The 18,750-nt window shown below is 43.0% G+C and overlaps 1 protein-coding gene across 5 annotated transcripts in view; it reads left to right on the top strand.

The window, feature by feature from the left end:
- Window positions 1-18,750, top strand: part of Epb41l4b (erythrocyte membrane protein band 4.1 like 4B) — a 139,823-nt gene that overhangs the window by 71,610 nt on the left and 49,463 nt on the right. For 4 of the 5 annotated variants that reach the window (XM_013073431.3, XM_013073432.3, XM_004848147.3 and 1 more), the window contains exons 14-15: window positions 2,205-2,238; window positions 6,358-6,422. In XM_013073431.3, the coding sequence (XP_012928885.1) occupies window positions 2,205-2,238; window positions 6,358-6,422 (99 nt within the window). Of the gene's footprint in view, window positions 1-2,204; window positions 2,239-6,357; window positions 6,423-8,363; window positions 9,935-18,750 lie in introns of those variants that run through there. The other variant, XM_004848149.3, reaches the window with a different exon arrangement.

Below are 18,750 nucleotides of genomic sequence, written 5' to 3' on the forward strand. Positions count from 1 at the left end.
AGCAGCCCACATCCTGGGCCAGGCAAATCAGTTGTGCACAGGTGTGGAACCCAGACTTCTGTTTTTCAAAGCTCCCCAAGTGAATCTGTTGCACAGCCCAGGTGAGGTCTGCCATCCTTCCTGGCATATACCTCTGTCTGTCTGTGAAATTGCTGCTTTTTCCGGTGTGAGTTTGGACTTGTTGGGTGGACAGCTGTTCTGTGAGAAAACCACAGACTTGAGTCATTGGCCCCTTTATCCAGTCATCCCAGGCAGGGGTCTCAAGGCTGCTGGGGAGGGTGGATTTGAGCTGGGCACTCTCGCTAGGACAGTTGGCAGACATGACATGTGATGGTGCAGGATATCATAGGAATCTTCTCTTCTGGCACCGCCTTTGCACTGACCCAGCTGTAGGGCCTTCAGCCTTCTTTGGGGGCCCCCCTTTTCTCATTTCCAAGCAAGGAGGTTGGGCAAGATCATTGTTTCACCAACATTTTTAGTCTCTAATTTTCATACCCCAGAAGAAGCTTGCCATACTGTAGAGGCCAGAGCAACAAAAGTAGAGCTACTTAGAGGAAGTTGAGTGGAAAAGGAAAGATCCGGCCCTTTGGCCAGTGCCACCCCCAGCCCCCCCCCCCCCTCCCCAGCAGCTCTAAGGCACCTTCAAGGAACATCAGCTTCTGGAGAACAGAACTAGCTTCTTATGTCTCAGCCTCGCCTCTCTGGTGCCAAGCTAAGTTGGCAGTGCCATTCTGCCTCTTGGTTCTGAGTTTTGTTGATTCTGGACACCTAAAGAAGTAACTCCGGGGTCCTGATGAATTGCTGTCCTTGCCCCCTGCAGTGGGAGGAAGTTGTAATGTGTCATGTGGGTTAGTTGGAGGTCTGCAGCTGTGCCCTGTGTCAAGGATCTGTAGTATTTGCACCTTTCTTAGCCGGTCAGGTGTCTTGCTCTTAATTCTTAGGGGTTTGCAAGCTATAGTTTCTCTTGTTTGCTCTTTCAGGAGGTGATTGTTTTGTTTGTTTGTATTTCCCTAATAAAATGACATTTTTCCTCTTAGCATCTAGTGGTTGGGAATGAAAACAAACTTAAAAAAAAAAAAGCCCCAGTATACCCTTTAGGGACAAATGAGCTAATAACTGCCTTTCGCAGCTGTTCAATTGCTCTTCACAGCCTGTGGGGTCCTGGGGTGAGAAGGATTGCTGTGGGAGCCATGGATGAAATTGTGCTCTGGGCTGCAGAGGTGCTACCAGAAAAATAGCACCTCACAGAAACACTTAAGCTACCTGATGAAATCCAGCCCTAGGTGCTGGCCCAGAGCCTAGTTCGGCAAGTACTGGCTCTATCCAACAACTGGAACACAGAGCCATTTAAAACCCCAGGCAAGACTCCTATAACAGTAACAGTTCCCTCTCATTGTTGCAAAAGCAGTAAGCCTTGATTTCAAGCACACCACTCTAGCAAGAGTGATTGCCCAATGGTTGTGCCATGTCTGTGGGTTTAATTTATACCAACCTGCTCTCTCCCTCTTTGAGAGAGTAGTTCTATCAGAATAGGACCATCCACAAGAAGCTCTGTCTGAACCTTTTCATAAAACCTTCAGGAGCTAGCTTGGTTTGGTGAAGGAAGATAGGCTTTGGGGGTGAGCAGATGTTGAATCCAGCCCCAGCTCTGCCATTGACTAGCCGGGTGACGCTGAGTAGGTTTCCTAATTCCCTGTTGGGCAGCTCTTCCTTTATCTGTAAAATGAGGTGCTAGGAAACATTGATGACCTCACAGCCTTGTGGTGTGTGTGGATTAAATAGTGGTAGATGTGAAGTCCTCAAGACAGAGCTTTGTGTGAACATGCCATGGTGGTATTCAGGTCATCAGTGGCATTGTTAAGAGCAAGGGACCCACATGTGGTTCCCCCCAAGTGCCTGGTGGTAGATGTCCAGAGTGTCAGTAAATCTCTCCAGCTGGAAGAAGCTCTGCACACAACCGAGCTTCCTAGTGCTGTGGGGCTGCCACGTACTGCTAGGGCAGGCCTGCAGTGGGAGCTGAAATGACGTGGTTCGCACAACAGAAAGGACCCCCTTTCTGCCACTCAAATATGACATCACAGCTGCATTTTGAAATATTACCCTGTGTTTGTATTTGTGACCTTTAAAGTGATGAATGAAAGTTGCTGTTTGTGAAATAAATTCACAGTGTGGCATTCTGTAAAGTTACGATTTCTTTCTTTCAGCTCTAAAACAAACTCTGAAGTCCATAATTACCAGGTGAGATCCTACTTTTAAATGATTTCTTAAAGCTTTAAATTTTCCACAATGAAGTCTTCAGATTTTAAAGAAATAATACATGGTTTTTTTAGAAAACAGTAAGAAGAGACTCCTTTCCTCCTGATCCCTGCTCCTCTTGGTCATCTGAACTGCATGTTTTGCTTCACCTTGTCAACTGGCAGGCATGAGGGACATACATTAAGTTTCAAGGTGGTGAAACATCTCTTAGTGGTATTCAAGTGCGGCAGCTTTTTTGTGAAGTGTGTCCCCGGCCTAGCGAACACAAGTCCCTGGAAACATGCCTTCAGGAGAGGATGTTTTGGTCAAGTGTTTGGGAATATTGCATCCTTCACTCCCCTCTTGGATTTACAGTGCCCATGGGGATGTAAAGATACTAAGAAATCCTGTAAAAATGACATAATCCAGCATTTCTCAGAGTACTTTGTGTACTGACCCCTTCTACCATAACAAACTGGCCTTGCGGCCTCCCCACACCCATTGAAATCAGTATGGCAGTGCTTTCTAGAGCCCTCTTTATAAAACCCATTACCTGCAGAAGGAGCATGGGTGGGTTTCCGCAGCTCATCTTCCCCCTCGTAGGACCATGCTGGCTGCCTGCCTGCCCACCCACTGCCAAAGCCTTTGGTAGCGCAAAAGCCCCAGCCTGGGCCAGCAAGCCCCTCCTAAGTCACTGGCTGTCTCTCTGGGCACTCACAGCCTTCTGTGCCCTGCTCTGACTCATCTGCATCCATTTCTTACCACTCCTCATTGTATACTGTATGTTCAACTCACCAAGAATTGCAAAAGTGTTTTCCCCTAGTTTCTTCCTAAGGTTCCTTACTCATGCCCACCTGTTTGGATTACTACCCTTGCCTCCCATCTGTACACTAAAACGTCCCTCCTCCTGATCCTCATAATCGGAAGCCACTAGCTCAGGAATTCTCAATTCTGCCCTGTTAAAACCATCTAACCCAGGTATAAAAAAATAGGCTGGGGATTTAGCTCAGTGATGTCACCGCCTGCCTCCCAAGTACGAGGTCCCGAGTTCAAGCCCCAGTACCAAAAAAAAAAAAAAGTTAATGTTGGGCTTCACCCCGGAAAAGTGAACAGAAACTAAAGCTTCAGAGCTCCTAAGGTGTTCTCATGAGCAGCCAAGTGGAGGACCCTGGACGGATGATATGCTCCTTGTTTCCCAGGTGGTTCTTTCTGCCAGCTTCTGTGTCTAATGACTTGTAACTTGGGCCCGTGTATTAGTCATCTTGTCTGTTGCCATATCAAAATACTTGCTGCTTGGCACCTTATTAAGGTAAAAAGCAGTTCATTTAGCTCACAGCATTGGAGGTTCAAGAGCATGGTGCTGGCCTCTACTCAGCTCTGGTGAGGGCCTCCTGGAGGATGGTAACTAAATGGCGGGGTGAGTATGGAAGGAGAGATCAGGATCATGTGGCAAGACAGGCAGCCAGGGCAAGAGGCAGGGCTGGGCTTGCTCTTTTATAACTCACTCTCATGGGGACTCACCAGCGTTCCATAAGAACTACCTCCATTTCTTTTAAAGGCAGTGCTCCAGAGACCTGATCTCCCACTGGTTCCTCCCGTCTGGTATATAGCACCATACTGGGCCAATCCATGAACTCCTGGGGGACAAACCACATCCAAGCCACAGTAGGACACCTCCTGGGTGGGTGTGAGTGTCCAAGCTACTGTTCTCCCAGCTTCCTGTGCCCTGTTCTCAAGCGGTTGTGCATCACAAGTAAGGAAGCTGTTCCATTAATGAGTTCACTTTGGAGTCTTTTTCTGATTATCCCCTCCTGATCTTACATTGCTATAGATACTAATTCCTTAGATGAGAGTGAGATCCCAATGTACATTACAAAGTTTCCAAGTTATGTTTCTGAAGAATTTAGTGATCATTGACTTCCCTACATGAAACCATGTCCTCATTGTGCAGAATTTGGAATTGATTTCTACATTTTAGGGAACAACAAGTAGAAACACTTTGAACGTGGTTGGAGAAAAGTCCAGTTTCCCTGTCTCCTTGTCTGCCTTGGATTATTGAATCTGCTTGTTTAGACTTTTTATTGACATATCTTTGGGTGTAACTGGAATGTTGAATGGGAAAGGAGAGGTTGTTGACGGAATGATCAGAACTTGAAAAAGAGAGGAAAATAAAAATAAAGCAAAGCAGCTCTGTTCAGCACTGTCCCTGCCCTTCCCTCTCCCCTGCAGGTGTGTGTTCCCTGTACCTTCTCTGCCTGTAATGAACATCGAGGCAGTAGTTTGTTAAAATCAGATCTGCAGACATTGTGCCTTCCACATTGTTGCAACCACTGGTCCTTTATACTTGGCCACTTTTAGAGGTTTTGTGTCAGACTATCAAGGTGTGGGAGTGAATTCACTTGGAAAAGAAAGACCTAAGAAGTGGCCTGATCGTATCAGAATGCTAGGAAGGGCTTTCAGGAGGATGGTGTTGCAGCATTTATCTTATTCCCAGCACAGCAAGGTCAGCCAACTGTAGAGGACAGGGGGCTGTGTTCTCAATAGGGACACCATTAGCATTTGAGGAGGGATAGTTCTTCATTGTTTGGGACTCCCTAGAATTACAGGATGTTCAGCTTCCCTTTTCTCTGTCACAGTGACAAGTAGAAATGCCTAAGGTGTGCTTCCAGTTGTCCCCAGAGGGACATAACTGCCCCAGTTGAAAGACCCACCTCAGTTAACAATAAAAGAATTGACAGTTGAGAATGTGAGTAAATTACCAGAGAAGTACGGGAAAGATTCTAGAATCTCTTTACCAGGTCTGTGGATAAGGTTGATGAATCTAATTTGAGTGTGTTTAAAGACAAAAGCCCAGAGAGTCCTACTGTAGGTTAGTCATTTTCTTTTCTTGAAGGTCTGATACATGAAGCTTCATTTTGGGTCCTTCTGGATGACCTAGACACCTGGCACAGTTTGGCTTTGGGCAAACCATCCAATCTCTGCAGATTTCTGTATCCCCTAAAAGGGATAAATATAAAGACATTGTGTCAGAGTGATTCTGAAGCTCTGGTCAGCTCTCAGATTCTGCAGTGGAGATATTTTATCCAGATTCCTTTCCCCTGCAGGCACAGCTTGCTGACAGGCATCTTTGAAGGAGAAAAGAAAGACTACTGGAGGAATACAGAATAGGCAGGGAAGGCATTTTAAATCTATGAAAATTGGATGAACAGAATCACAGAAAATTTTCTGTAACAGAGAGCAGGCTACTGCTTATTAACCACAGCATCAGGGGAAGGAGGAAGAGGAGGACATAACTGAAAGATTAATGATGGCAAGATTGTAATGACTTTAATGTCAGAAGGGCCTAATTTGCCCCATAGCAAGTTTAGCTTTGAGAAACCCCATGGCTTCTTGCAATGTCTGGGCTTGCTGCCCTCTGCAGGCCAAAAGTGGTTAGGCAGCCTGCTCCCCATCCAGGCCCATCTGAGCTTCACCTTGGTTGCTGCTCTGCATCTATTTTCTCATCTTCACCAGTGGATAACTTCCCACGCACCCTCCTTCCTTTCGTCCCATTGTCCTTCTCCTCCCCTTTACCTCCTTCAGCTTTTTTAAGGATAAGTGCTCTGAATGGTTTTTCATTTTGTTTTGGAAGATTTCATTTTAGAAAATTATTTTTATTGTTTATACCAGGGAGAAAGAAAAAAAATTCACCCACAGTCCTGCTGCCTTCCTTAGCACCCCATCCATTCCTGGTGTGTATGCAGATAGAACCATTACGCATGGTTGTCATCATCTTTAGCAACAACAAAACAGTTTTTGAGGAGAGAGATTTTCTCCGTCTCCCTGCCTCTTGGCTCCTGTTTCCCTGGGAGAGGAAATAGTGCCCATCCTGGACATGCTGGCTCGCCCTCTTCTGGGCAGATGCTGACACCTTGCTTCCAGGGCAGCATCCCAACCCCCTGGCTTTGTCAGTGGCGAAAGCGATCGTCCTGGGAAAGGTCCACCCCTCAGCCTGGGTTTGGTTGCAGCCTCTCTATTCACATCCCTCTTGGCCCTGAGGTGGTCCCACTAACAGAGAAAGTGAATGAAGACCATTGCAACCCAAAGGTCATGGAGTAATCATGTTTGGTGGTTTTTTTCCAGCCTCAGTACCATCCTAGTGTCCACCCCAGCCAGCCTCGGTGGCACCCTCACTCTCCAAATGTCAGGTAAGTGCTCATGGCCACAGACTGGGCCTTGAGAAGTTCTCCCTTCCCTGGAAAAGTCCCCACTCTGTGCTGAATTGGAAACCTGTGGCACAAACAGCTCTGAAGGCTTGTGCTGCCATGACAGAGCTGAATCATTTTCATGCTGAAGGGAGCCAGCCATGAGTCTTCGTGAAGTAAAAGTGAATTCTTTAAATCATTCTGACCTCACATATTTTTGGTTTTATATCAGAAATGTTTCTTAAAATTTCTAAGTAGCATTTTCCTGTCCTGAAAATTTGTTTACTTAAAATGTGATTAAAGCTTTGTGGTGATTGTTGAGGGTTTGTTTTTTGTTTATTTTTTTTTAAAGATCTTTTTTTCAAGGATGGGAGCAGCATTTGTTTGGGTAATAATGGATTTTTTTCCCCCTAAACCTGGAGGTAGGTGAGCTTTTTCTGAAAAGTTAGTCAATATTTTTGACTTTATGGTCACTGTCACAACTACTCCATATTGCCCTTGTTGTCTGAAAACAAGGATAGACATACATAAATAAGAGGGTTTGGCTCTGTCCCAAAAAAGCTTATCTAGAAAAACAGAGGGATTTGGCCCTAGGGCTATTGTTATTTAACAACCCCTGCCTTAACCTGCGTGATCCTTGCTGAATGAACTGGTTATCTGGTATGCTGTGTTTATAATTAGCCCTGTAGGAAAGGAAATCTGCCTTTAAGGTCTGCATTTTAGATCAGTCTTTTTTTTTGGGTACCGGGGATTGAACTCTGGTCCTTGTGCTTGCGCAGGCGGTGGAAACCACTGAGCTAAATCCCCGGCCCTAGATCAGTCTTAATTGGTGTCTATGTGTCAAGTTATCTCAGAAACATAGTTGGTGGATTCACTTTGCATAAAGGTGAGGTCTGAGCTCCTTGAGAAACTAGGAGAACTGAGTGATGGAAATAAATCCACCAAGAGCAAGTTCAGTAAAAGTTTGTGGGGATCCTGTATCATAGGAGTACAATTTTATTAGTATAAACATTATAATATTCATGTAACTCTTTAAATCAAGTTACACTAGCGGAGTGACAATTTCAGATCTTTCATTATTGATTTTCCAGAAAGGTGGGGTATTTTTGTTTTTGTTTTTCAGTACTGGGTATTAAACCCAAGGCCTAACACAGGCTAGTCAAGCACTCTACCCCGAGCTACATCTCCAGCCCTGTTTCTTATTTTGTCTTGAGATGGTCTTGCAAAGTGACCCAGGCTGGCCTTGAACTGGGAATCCTCCTGCCTTGGTCTCCCGAGTAACTGGATTACAGCCATGCACCACCACACCTGGCCAGAATTTTATTTTATTAACACCGCTTTTGCAAGATTTTATATCCAGCATTGTCTGTTTTGTTACACAGTTTTATTTTGAGGCATGCTCTACCCCAGCTTTCACAAAGGATGCAACAGAGCCCCTCTCCTCCGGTGGCCCTGATGAATGGCAGCTTTAGCCTCCCCGGGTAACTTGTTGGAAATGCCTGTTCTCAGCCCTGCATCAGAATCTCTGGCATGGGACCCAGCATTTTGTGTATTCTCAGGCTCCCCAGAGATACAGAGATACCCCATGAAAAGAGAGTTCACTGGTTTGACACTTCTGGCAAAGGCTACCCAAGGCGTTCACCTTGCACATTAGTATGATAAAGGAAACTTTCCACCTTCCTTGCCTTGCCCCAGTCTGACTTGACCACCAGACCCCTTTGAGAAATGATAACTGGGCCATAGACAGAACTTTTCTAGACTGGGAACCTGATGATCTGTATCAGAGTTTTAAAAATACTAAAGTAGCCAATCCATTCATTCCCATGTGTCAGCCACCCCCATGCACTGTCTCCCCTGCCCATTTCCCTTGCACTTGTGTTGTTTCACTCACTTCTCAGTGTTCTTCCATTTTCCCACTAACCATTCACTCTGCAAACAAAACAGGCCGTCCTTTCAGGATGACAAGTCGCACTGGAAAGCCCCGGCCAGTGGAGAGGACAGCCATTTTGACTATGTGCACGACCAGAACCAGAAGAACTTAGGAGGGGTGCACAGTGTGACGTACCGGGACAGACTCATGACTGCACTTTGAGAGACCAAAGCGTCTGACTTCCAGTCACCACCGTAGTGTCATTGCATTCCATGGGAAGCATCTTGGCATCACATGGACGTGTGTGTGTATGAGAGTCTTTAAGGAATAGTTCTCAGAGGTGTTTTCAGTGTCCATGTAAATATTTGAAGATAACCGCAATAGCTAGTCATAATTTACTGTTGACTGCGTTCTCAATGAAATGAAGGTAGTTAAAGGCTCAGGAATCATTTTGATATTCTGATTTTAAAATTGGAGTAAAAGTCTATGTTTATCATCTTGGTACATACCTGATATTCTTTGTTATTTAATTAATGGGAGCAAATAAAACCAAAAAGGCTTAGGAAGATAGCTGGGTAAACAGTGCTATTGCAAAGACTGAAATTAGAGTCCAGTCTCTGCCACTCTGTGACCATGGATGCATTTCCCCCTTTGTTGGCCTCATATTCTTCACCTTAAAATAATGGATTGGACCAAGTCATTTCTGACTCTAAAACTCTGTGATTTATTAAAATTTAAATTCTTTTAGGCTAAGGACATAAATTTAAACTACTCATTAAGGAAAACTGCAACATCCCTTTCTTTGACAGAAGTTTAATAAAGTATATAACTTATTAGAGGTTATATAAATACAAGACTTTGACTTTCATATCTTAAAGCAGTTTAGCAGCTTTGAATTTCAGCCTTAGTACTAATCATGAATCGCAGAGCATCCGTTTTGATAGAATTTGCTGCTCAAGTATAATTTTTAATGTCTTAATGATTGGTGCTGCTAACTTTCGTGCTTTCAGAAGACATCGTCGTGAACACACACTCAGAATTGGGGGTTGGATTTTACTCTAGACTCACTCCACTGGAGAGCAACATGCAGTTGATGCACTTAGGGCTCGAGTGAAAGCCTGTAGGCTTTGAAGGAGGTCGTGCCAAAGCATTCTGTAGCACAGGTAGAATGGGCACGGCCCCAGTCTTTTTGTAGAACCAGAAAACAATGTGTTGTCTTTTAGGGTGAAACTTGTACTAAATTATTTATTTCCCCCATTTTAAGTCATGATGTTTTTTCCTCTTAGTAGCCTGAGATACTTTTTTATTAGTGTTTTTATGATATCAGTTCATTATTGTGCCACTTTTATGTGTATAATTGTAATTCGGCTCATTTTAAGCCCTTAAAAATGTACTGGCATCCTTTGAGATATTTTATTGCTAAAATCAATCTTTTTTGGAGGGAATCAGGACAATCCCTGCACAGTGGAATTGAGCACCTACAAATTCCTTGAGATCTTTGTTTACAGGTGTATTCCATTTTAGACAATGTTTTAATCCTCAGTGTATGTGCTGCATCCAAATAAATTGTGTTCCAAATCTTTTCATCTTACTGATAACATTTTTACAAGTGTGTTTCTGAGGAATAAAGATTATTCTTGCTTTTTTTGGACTCCATTTTATTGATTCTTGCTTCTGCAGAGAAGTCTCATTTGCAGATGATCTTGGTGATGGGACAGTTGGCTTTTAGAAGTCTGAAGGTGAGCATTCAATCAGGTGGCATGGAGCAAGGGTAGCTCATCTTACAGGCACAGTGGCTGAGGCATTTCTTCACTGGGGGCAACCCTGACAAAGTTGTAGTGCCTGGTCACATGAGCTAGGCAGAATGAAGTGATGGAAGTGGGGCTTCCTGTGGTGAGGGTAGGTGTTTGTCTTGGCTGCTTTGCGCTTCCTGGATGGAAGACATCCAACCCTGTGTCTGTGGCTTCCTGGAGATTGTATATACCAGTGGTGGCGAACCTGTGGCATGCATGTTATTGATTTTTTTTTGTTTAAACAAAAGATGTTAATGTGTGAGTTGTGTTTTTTTCTAAACTAAAACCTTATTATTCAGGTTTAATTGCAGTGTTGGCACTTTGGAATAAAGTGGATTTTGGGTTGCAGTTTGGGCACTCGGTCTCTAAAAGTTTGCCATCACTAGTATACACTATCAAATACCCTCTAATAAATACCTTTCTATTAACCAAGACATCTAATCAGTATGCACAGTTATGGCATTCTAATTGTTAAGTACACTTTTTATTCCTTGGTAGACCTTTCTCTGTCTACTACATTTGACACCTTCATTCTTAACAGCCTCCTCTTCTGCCATCCTGTTAAACATTGTTAAACATTTTCCAAGGGTCTTGCCTCTCCCCACTGCTTTTCTCACTTAACGTGGTCTACTGGAGCCTTCTCATTCTGTCATGATTATAGTACTGTTGACTCTGAAGCTCTTCATCTCTAACTCATAAGAGTTTTCAGACTGACATTTCGCCTTGGACATCCTGTGTACACAAAACTTCACACAGTAAAAATCAAATTTAATCATCTTTTACCACCACCCACCAAACCCAGTTTTCCTCTACCTGCGTTCTTTCTTTTACTGATAGTAAGAATTTATACATCATCCACAGGGCTTTTCTCTTTTGCTACCCATACTCAGGCGATACACAGGACTGTTCAGCTTGGCATTCTTAGTACTCATATGTACCCCTTCCCTTGTCTTCTTTCCAACATTGATCTTGCAGAAGCATCTTTCCTCTTACTGAGAGGTTGCCTTGCTGATCTCCCTGACTCCTGACCGGCTCATTTTCCTCACAGTCACTGGGGTGATCTTTCTGAAACACCATCTGATTGTGCCGTTCCAATGTTGGATTTCTGCCGTAAGACGAAATCCAGGCCCCTCTTTCTGGAATCCCCTCTCTTTGCATCTGTCGTATTTGCTGTAGCACGGTGGTGGCAGACCTGTGGCACACATGTTTTTCTTTTTAAGACAAGAGATATTAATGTATGAGTTATTTTTTCTAAACTAAAACCCCATCAGGTTTAATGCAGTGTTGGCACTTAGCGATAAATAAGTGGGTTTGAGGTTGCAGTTCAGGCACTCGTCTCTAAAAGGTTTGCCATCACTGCTCTCGCATGTTCCCCTCTCCCTGTTTCTCACCTTCCTGTTTAAAATCCTGCAATACCAAACTGCTTCTGGTTCCTGTCACACACCACACCCTGCTATTACTTCTCCCTAGAATTCTGTCATTCCCATCCCTTCACTCAGCTCCTTGTCATCTGTTAAGCCTCCGCTCAGACATCATCTTCTCTAGGGACTCTCTTGACAGCACCCACCTCTTCAAGTTGGGTTAATTTCTGTGTGCCGTGTTTCACTACCACCTCTCCTTCCACCCCCAGAGACAGCAACATTGTACTCGCAGCCTCTTGTTCACATCCTGAAGCCTGTACACTCCTTAAGTAGCTTTGTGACTTACTTACCTTTGTTTCCCAGTGCCACACAGATAGCAGGTGCTCAATGAATGCCCATTGAGTAGATTATTTCACATTCATTCTAAACGAAGCGTCTGACCACAGAGCAGGCATTGATGTGTCATCTTGGGCTGGTCTGGAGGTATCTGAACAACTTGAGCATCACATTTTGAGTAAGACATGAACCACCATGTTATTTCTAGATTAAGCTTAATCATCTGGATATTAATCAGTGTGTCAGCTGTATTCTTCTTTGAGACATTGGTGTAATGTTGAGCAGGGCAGGGGACAGATCACCTGACATTGGAAACTGTTAGGTTGACATTGATCCACAGGACTGAAGCGGGGCGGGGGGGGGGTTCACTAGCCATGGGCTACACCTCGGGGGGAAGCTCAGACTTAGTGTTTAGCCAAGCAGTATGTACATGTCATGCAGCCAGTAAGTAGTCAGAACTCTGGCTCCAAAGTCTGTGTTAACTCTACACTCTAGTGCTTTACCACTAATCATCATTCCACTACTGTGATCCTGTTGATCCACATCGCAGCAAGATTATCATAGTGAGCAGTTCAGTACATTCAAGCCTAGTAACTAGAGAACCAGCCCTCTGTACCAGCAGTCTGTAATGCTTGTCCACCTCCCTCACCATCACCAGCAGTGGTCTGGTAACCATCCATATCCCCCTGTGCACACACCAGTGGCTGTCAGCCTTGCCCGACATCAGTGATCTAATTACCCTGTCTAGCCCCCCATTAAGCTCCTCCTAGTGGTCTAGTAGCAGTCTGCAAACCTTACCACCCTCCCCAGTCTTAATAATCTGTCCACACAGCATTCATTCAATGACATACTCATTTTCAAAAAGCAGAGATTGGGTGTCATTTTCTCTTAGCAAATCACTACTTAGCTGAGATCCACTTCCAAAAATTCACAAAATAATTTCTCCTGGAGCATTACCTGCCAGCAAAACCAAGCTCACTATTCAGTAACTAATGGGATCAACTTTTTACATTTTTGAGACTCATGTACTTAACTTCTGTCATCCATTCATGTTCTGTGATCCCTCAGAACATCTATGAGATGGTGATGTTGGATTGATGTAATTCACATGGGTGAGAAGTCTTGAGATCATGCCAGGTAATTAGCATGCCCTTCAAAATCTCCTCGCCTGTATCATTACTGGTTCTACCCTTTCCACTGAAAATCATTTCCCTTAACAGCGAAGATAGAATAAAGGAAGTCAAGAGTTCCTTTTTGTCTTTCTTGCCTGTTAATATTGCACCATCCACCACCCTTCCAGGTCAGGGACTGCAGCCTCTTGGGTCCTGCTCTGAACACAACTGATGACAGAGCCTTTTTGTTGCCCTTGACTTTGCAGCTTTTAACTAATCCTTTAAAATCGGAGCTCATCAAAGAACTCCCTGGGCAGCCATATTGATCCCTTTGGATCAGTATTTCTCAAACTAAGCTCAAAGTCAATTCCCTGACTGACCAAGTCTTCCAGATGTTTCAGATAAATACCCTAAATTGGCTTAGGATGCTTTTTTTCTGCCATCTCAGACAAGAGACCATGGGCAGATGCAGAGGCAAGGCATGAGGGGACAGAAAGAGAAAAGAAAAAATGGAACTGCTGCTAATGTCCCTGTGCACAGAAAAGCTGGCACACTAAGAAGCCCTCGGGGACCTAAAAGGCAAACAAAGTGAAGCTGACATTCAGCTGAGCCTGGGCAAAAAAAAAAAAAGTCAATAATTCTGCAAACAGGCCCACTTTCCCCAAAATTGAAGAAGCAAACAGTGGTTTGGACAATTTATTTAAAATGTCAATTGCTGGACTCTATTTAAGTGTTTGAGGGTGAGACCTCGGAACCTGTGCTTTGCCAGTTACCCCTCAGGGAGCCTGAGATGGGCAGAGATAAAATTTCACTTTGGAAAAGCTCAGCTTCTTACCTTGTTATGACTGTTTAGTTTTAATTACTCGGTTTTAATTTTCAGCAGAGGCAAACTTCTTTTAGAGGGATGATGTTAAAAAGTAAATGGGCAGATACTTAATAAGCTAATCTGTCCATTCCATATAGGTTTGATTTCTTTAGGCCCATGGTGTGTAGAGAAGAATGTGAGGATTCTAGTAGCTTCTTCTGATGACTTTAATTTCACCACCCACTTCCCTCCCCACCCTATCAAACCACACGCATGTCATCGTTCTGTCCGCACTGCACGGGCAAGGCACTAGTGAATTCTAACCTCTGGACAAGGGTGGGGCTTGTGCACACACCTCCAAAAGACCTATCCCAAGATTAGAGTCCCTGGTAGAGAAACGGAAGTTTGCAGAAGCAAGATGGATGACATTATAAGCCACATGACAGAGGAACTAGAGTCCAAAGTGTGGCACACTGGTTTTATTGGCAAGAGCCCTATCTTACTCTGACTAGATAAAATACAGAAGCTTTGGAATCTCACACGGTTTGAGACCCAGCTTTGCCATTTACTAGCCATGTGACCTTTGGCCAATTTTTCCTGTTTGCCTCATTTTCCTCATCCCCAAAGGGAGTTTATGTTGTTGCTGTTAAGAGAATTGAATGGCATTATGTATGCAAGGCATTTTATACAGCGGTTCTGGCTGGTAGCCATTTTTAAGTGAGTTTTGAGATGTAAGGCTTCAGCAGCCCTTGTGGACAGAAACAGGCCAAGGACAGTCAAAGTCTAGCTCAAGAAATGGTGAATCTTGTAGGATGATGGGTAAATATGTGTAGTCTAAGTTTAGCGATGGAGAGGAGGGCATGGTTCCAAAGGAAAGATCAGATGGAAGAGGGTTAACACGGTACAAAAGACAGCTCTCTCTGAAACTGACAAGCTAAGGGCACAAACACCGTGGGGATCTTTTGAATGGGAATAAAAAGAGAAATAGAAATGATATTTCTGTCTGAGAATCCCAGGAAATAGCCGTCAAGGTGCAGTGTGGACAATGCTTGCCCACCTGTAAATGGCAAAACTGACGTAAGGTGAGGAGGAGTCGGTGAGACTGCTGAGAATCCATTCTGCTGGTACAACTGGGACTCAGAAGTTTGGAGGATTGAAAGAAGCATCTCCTCAGCTCCCCACTCATCTAACTTGAGATTTCATCTCAAAGTACAGGAAGGCTCGACCTGTCAGGAGCTTGAGTACAAAGTAATACAGGAAACCATTGTGCTTTTTTAAAAAATAGGTAAGACAGACAGTAGTACAATTTCAAACAAAAATATCTCAGTTACTTTTCCTTTCATTCCCCATCCCCTAGGTCTCCTTAGAGGCAAACATTGTTAGCATTTCTTCTTGTCAATGTCAAGCTGTTTTACATATAAACAAGCACATATATTTATTTAGTCAGTCAATATTGATGAATATGTGAGTTGTATCCATTCCCTAGTATTACAGTTGTCTACCCTTCTTGTGTGTTCTGTTTATGCATTTGAACAAATGAATTTTTCAGTTCCTTAGAAGTAGAAACACTTGGTAAAAAGTTATATAAATAATCTAATTTGAACATTGCTTAATGAAATTTCCCTCTAAAGATATTCTCCCTGGTACACATACCAGTGATGATAACAGTACCTCTGTGACTTCACAAGAAGCAAGCTCATAGCCTTTGCTAAGTTTTTAAAAAATTTTGTTAGCTAAAAACTTCTTGTTAGCAAGAATTTCCATTTTACTTACATTTCTCAAGAAGCAAGGTTGCACATCTTTTCATCTTTGGGAATACTGTTATTTGTTTTCTTTGAACTATCTGGAACTTTTTTTTTTTTTTCCTCTCTTCTGGTACTAGGGATCAAACTCAGGACCTTGCACTTGCAAGGCAGGTGCAGTGCCACTGAGCTAAAACCCTGGCCCCTGGAACTTCTATTCTTGACTGTTGTAATAATGATCAGGCCACTAGCTGAGTATGGTGGTGCACACCAGTAATCCCAGTAACTCAGGAGGTTGAAGCAGGAGGATTACAAGTTCGAGGCTGGCCTCTGCAACTTAGTGAGACTCTATCTCAAACTAAAAAGGTCTGGGGATCCAGCTCAGTTGTAGAGCACTTGCCTGACATGCACGAAGCCCTGGGTTCAGTCCTCTGTACGACACACGTGCGCACACACACACACACAGAAGTACAATTGACCATGTCACCTTAGCTTTTATAATAGTGAAGAAAAGAAAGGCTGGGATGAACTGATCTTTACCAGATACTTTCTGAAAGCAGGTTTGCAGAAGTTCCAATAACAATCAGCATGATACCACCCTGGAGAGCCGAAAAGGTGATATAGTCAACATAGAAATCACTACAGCAAAGGAACTGATTTATAATAACTGTATTTCCTTTTCTTTGGGGGAGTTTATTGAGGACTTTCTAATGAGACTACTTAAATGCCCACTCCAATAACATGAATTTCCCTGGTAGATTTGACCAAGAAAAAACGGATTTACTTTTAGTTACAATTAAATTTCTATTATAGTCCATCTAAAATTGCAGCCTCATCCCGAGACCCACCAGTGGTTTTATTGGAGGAAAGGCTGCAGAATTTAAAATACCAAAATCATTGTAGCTTAGGCAAGCCACTAAAAAGGGTTAGAATAATTAGAGGAACATCCCCGTGGGCTCATGTTATAAGAACCTGCAGAAACCTACCTAATCATCCCCTGCTGAATGTGAATGGTTTAAACACTCACTTTCTGCAGCTGAGTCCTCAGAAGCAAGAGATGTTGCTATGCTAACGACCCAGCCAGCCTCATTGCCTGGCTGAATAATGGACATTGTACCTATATTAAAGGCAATTAAACCAACAAGCCCCTAAAATTCAGCCCAGTGTCTGGCCGCAGAGGCTAACAAAAGATGTTTATAATAGAAGCTTCTGAAAAGCCTGCAAGAATTAGGGAACAGAGAGAGTATCATCTGAGATTTTTAAGCACTAATGAACACCAAAATAGATTAACTCTCATCTCTGTCCCCTCAGAAACACGGACCCAGTTTTCAGCCCCAGCTCCAGCTCCGACTCTGGGTCCCACTAGTTTCTTATAAAATTAAAATGCCTGAAACATACCCTTAAGAGATTATCCATCTTATTCCTCTAACCTGAACTTTGTTCTGGGGTAAATAGTATTTTAATTTCATTCATTCAGTGGATGAGGTGGTGTCTGGGGAGTGGCAAAATCACCCTCCCAGCTCCTGCCTGAGTCTCCAGTAGCTTGGGGTGCACAGGAAGCTTGGGGAAGAACGGCTGTTTAGATATTATTTTACACTGGCAGTTGAGCCTTTGTAGCAATGATTATTTTGTCTTTCTGTTCCTTCAGGGCTCCCATGTAATACCGTTTGGGGCTGCACTTAAAGCAGCCATTAGAGACAAGTCTGTTCATGCTGTTGCCTGCCTGAAAAAAAAAAATGAATCATTTAAAGCAAAGAGTGGGGGAGGCAGTGAGACAGAATTGAGAGGCCGAAACATAAAGGGGGATAGTTGTTGTTAGACTTATTAGACATGAATGCGGTAAAGGAAAACAACTGTATTTGTATCCAATTTTTTTCTTTAGTAAGACAGGAAAAAGATTGAATGAAATTCTTGAGTCATGACCCCCTGAGCAAAAATGAACTTAGGAAGTAGTAATTCTCTAGACTAATCTTGCAAGTGATCTGAAATTACTAATAACCTAGGTCTAACTACAAAATCCTATAGAGCCCTTGCAGGCAGCTTCTTGGCCCCTTACTGGCACACGTGCATCTGTATACCTAACACAGACATGAAGACACACGCGATGAGAAAGCCACTGTAAAACTTAGCAAGGGTACCGTCAAGACAAAATGAACTTTCTGTTGGAAAAATTTCAAGAGCTGCTTACCTGCTTGCAGCCATTCATTGAAATCATTTGACTGCAGTTCACAGAAGGAAAATTTCAGACCTGAAGATGAAGACGCATCCCCTTCTCTGGCTCACACAGGACACAACTATCACTGAACCATAAAGGCTTTGCGCACTGCTTCAGATTTTGCTGTACAGTTTTCAGAGACTAAATATGTAGTTAGAACAACTAAGGAATTCATGCCCAAAGCGAGACTTTTATGAATAGATACTTGATAATTACCTAAGGAAAATTAAAATGAAATATACTAAGACTAGTTAATTGAACAAATATTTGCTATACTTTTACAGTGGGCCACGTGCTGGAATATGGAAAAAGATACCATCTTTGGCTTCAGGTAGCTAATAAACTAATCAAAGCGAGAGTGCCTTGCCTAATCCAGAGTCACATGTCATCTGTGCTAACACTAGAATTAATTTGGAAAGTTGATTGCTTGGAAAAATCTATTGAAAGAAATACAATGTGGGAAAGTTTCCTTCTGCCAATTAGTCTCTATGAAGGAATCTAAACTTACATGTCAAAAAAATTTTTTCTCTTAGTGCTGAGAATCGAAGCATGCTCAATTTTGACCTTTTCAGACAAGATACAAGTTACCTTCTCAATTTTTTTAAATATGAGACTACTAAATTACTGTAAGAAATCGTTCCTAATTAACAGACCTAACATTCATAATATCTCACATTTCTAAGATGTCGATACAGTTTTCTTCTCAAACTCATTTTGAAAACAAGTACAGTTTTTCAAATATATATATATATATATTCTATGTACTTACTGCCAAAGGGCATGCTTGTACTAAATTCAGTAAGAATTGTTGGTCTGGTTAGTCTCTACTAAATTAAGATTGAAGTATGTGACAAGTATCTTAGAAACTAGGATGAGTAAATGTACCTCATTTTTCAGTCAGACGTGGCAGATATCAAGTTATTTCAGTATTTCCTGCTGTAGTTCCTGCCATGTGAATGCTCAATAAATGTCCAAAAGTGAAGGGCCTGGGACCCAAGTGATTGGGGCACCTTAGGTCACAGCCAAACCACAGCAAAGCTAGAAAGCTAAGTGCCAGCCAGTGCCCTGGTATTGGCTTTGGTTCTTTCATCCACGAG

This window comes from Heterocephalus glaber, unplaced genomic scaffold, assembly GCF_053883595.1.
Source record: "Heterocephalus glaber isolate CG9 unplaced genomic scaffold, H.glaber_assembly_v1.0 deba00001481, whole genome shotgun sequence".
Lineage (NCBI taxonomy): Eukaryota > Metazoa > Chordata > Mammalia > Rodentia > Bathyergidae > Heterocephalus > Heterocephalus glaber.